General features: G+C 45.0%; 1 protein-coding gene across 1 annotated transcript; it reads left to right on the top strand.

Moving 5' to 3' along the window:
* Positions 1-248: 248 nt before the first annotated feature.
* Positions 249-965, top strand: SARC_15524 (hypothetical protein; the record flags this gene model as incomplete). The annotated part of the gene is made up of 2 exons (XM_014290358.1): positions 249-693; positions 862-965. Coding segments are annotated over 2 exons (549 nt in total), but the record flags the coding sequence as incomplete, so codon positions are not given.
* Positions 966-1,705: the final 740 nt, after the last annotated feature.

The raw sequence follows: 1,705 nt of genomic DNA, 5'->3' as shown, positions 1-1,705 counted from the left end.
ACAACCACACCCCCCCCCCCGCCACACACACACGTACACACACACACACACACACAGATATATATATACATATATATATATATGTATAATCGCAGTTATACACCTGTACACATACATATGGAGGAAGTAAATGCCAGCGTGTTACTTCCTACTGATTATGTTGAGCAATACACCCGTAAGCCGCTTGTACCGCACACTAGGACTTCATGGAGTTAAAACTGTGTCATGGATACACTTCGCTCTATTTCGCAGGTGTCTTCTTTCTCACCGAACACTTTGCAGCCACACAACAAGAGCCTCAGCATCAATATCTCGCAGGCGTCGCAGCTGAAGATCAAATCGAACACAAACTCAACCTTTGTGACTAGTCCCAATCCAACGCCACCGCTCTCAGCCAACCCACCACCAAGCGTACTGGCGCCAACATCGAAACAAGTTAGGGCCAGTCTACTGCCAGCCGTAGCGCAACATAAGAGACCCATTGTGGCCTATAACCAACTCGCGTCAAAGCAGATCATAGAGGCCGGGGGTGGTGTGAGCGTGGCCAAGGAGGCGCTGCTGCAGTCGTATCTGGAACAGTGGACGCCGAGCGATGCGGTGATGCAGCGAATGGCCGATGTGCTGGAGCAGACCGAGAATATCTATGCAAATGCCCGGAAGTGCAGGAACCTTGGTATCAAGCGGGCTACAAGGGTATGTTTCTAAACCCTTCCCAGGCCGAGAGATACTATCGCCATTGCTATAGAGAAATGCCGTTGGTGGATATATCATAGCATGCATTTTAAGAACTGTGTGTATATGAGTCGTAAATGATATGTATGTGTCAACTCGCCTAATCCTGTTCTGTATGCACACGTTCAGGTGGGGTCGTACGCGCAAGAAACCATTCTCATGGCGAACAATGCTATTGACATTGTTATAGAAGCTGCCGACGGAGAGGACCTCCGTCAAACAACCTCGAAGGTCTGTACCCAATCACACATCCAAAGTAATCGCTGGCTGTCCGTGATGTACCTGATTATCCTGTTTAAATGTTTAGGCAGTTCCCTAAACGATGTCGTTCAACATTGCTGATTTATGAGATACTTGTGGCGGGCTCACTCCCACCGCAATATATATATATATATATATAATATATGTGTGTATGTATACGTATGTAAGTATCAGTTCAGATATATGTGTTTGTACACACACATTCATACAAACGCACACACACATTTCTATATTTATGTATGTATCTGTTGTAATACAGTTGCGTTCGGATTTCTTTTTGTGTGGGCCAAACTTTGCGATAGTATCCAATTTCATTTTAATGTACACTCAGTCAGCCCTAAACAATCCTAGAAACGTTTGAAACCCTAGACAGGTCGTATTCGGTGTCCTGTGGACTTTAGTCTGTCTGCTGTATTCTATTTATATTCTGCATCTGGAATGTCATGGCTCGGTTCCAACCTCTACAATCATGTACACCATAGTGCCGTGCCCAACTCTTTTGTATGTCATAGATACCAACCCTACCGTGGTAAAATATCGGATATATAGAATAGGTAGTTGCTGATAACATGTTATCTTCTCTACTGCGCCGTATGGTAATGTTGGTCTGAATGTACCTTGTGGAGGCCAGATGTGCGGAATCGCAAAGTTCTTTGTATTTTCTGCGATCTCAAACAGAAAGTTGGTGAGCTTCTGAGTACTGGCAGATTGC

The sequence above is a fragment of the Sphaeroforma arctica genome (genome assembly GCF_001186125.1).
Source record: "Sphaeroforma arctica JP610 unplaced genomic scaffold supercont1.6250, whole genome shotgun sequence".
NCBI lineage: Eukaryota > Ichthyosporea > Ichthyophonida > Sphaeroforma > Sphaeroforma arctica.
Note: the sequence above shows the minus strand (reverse complement) of the source record. Positions and strands in the feature narration are given on the sequence as shown.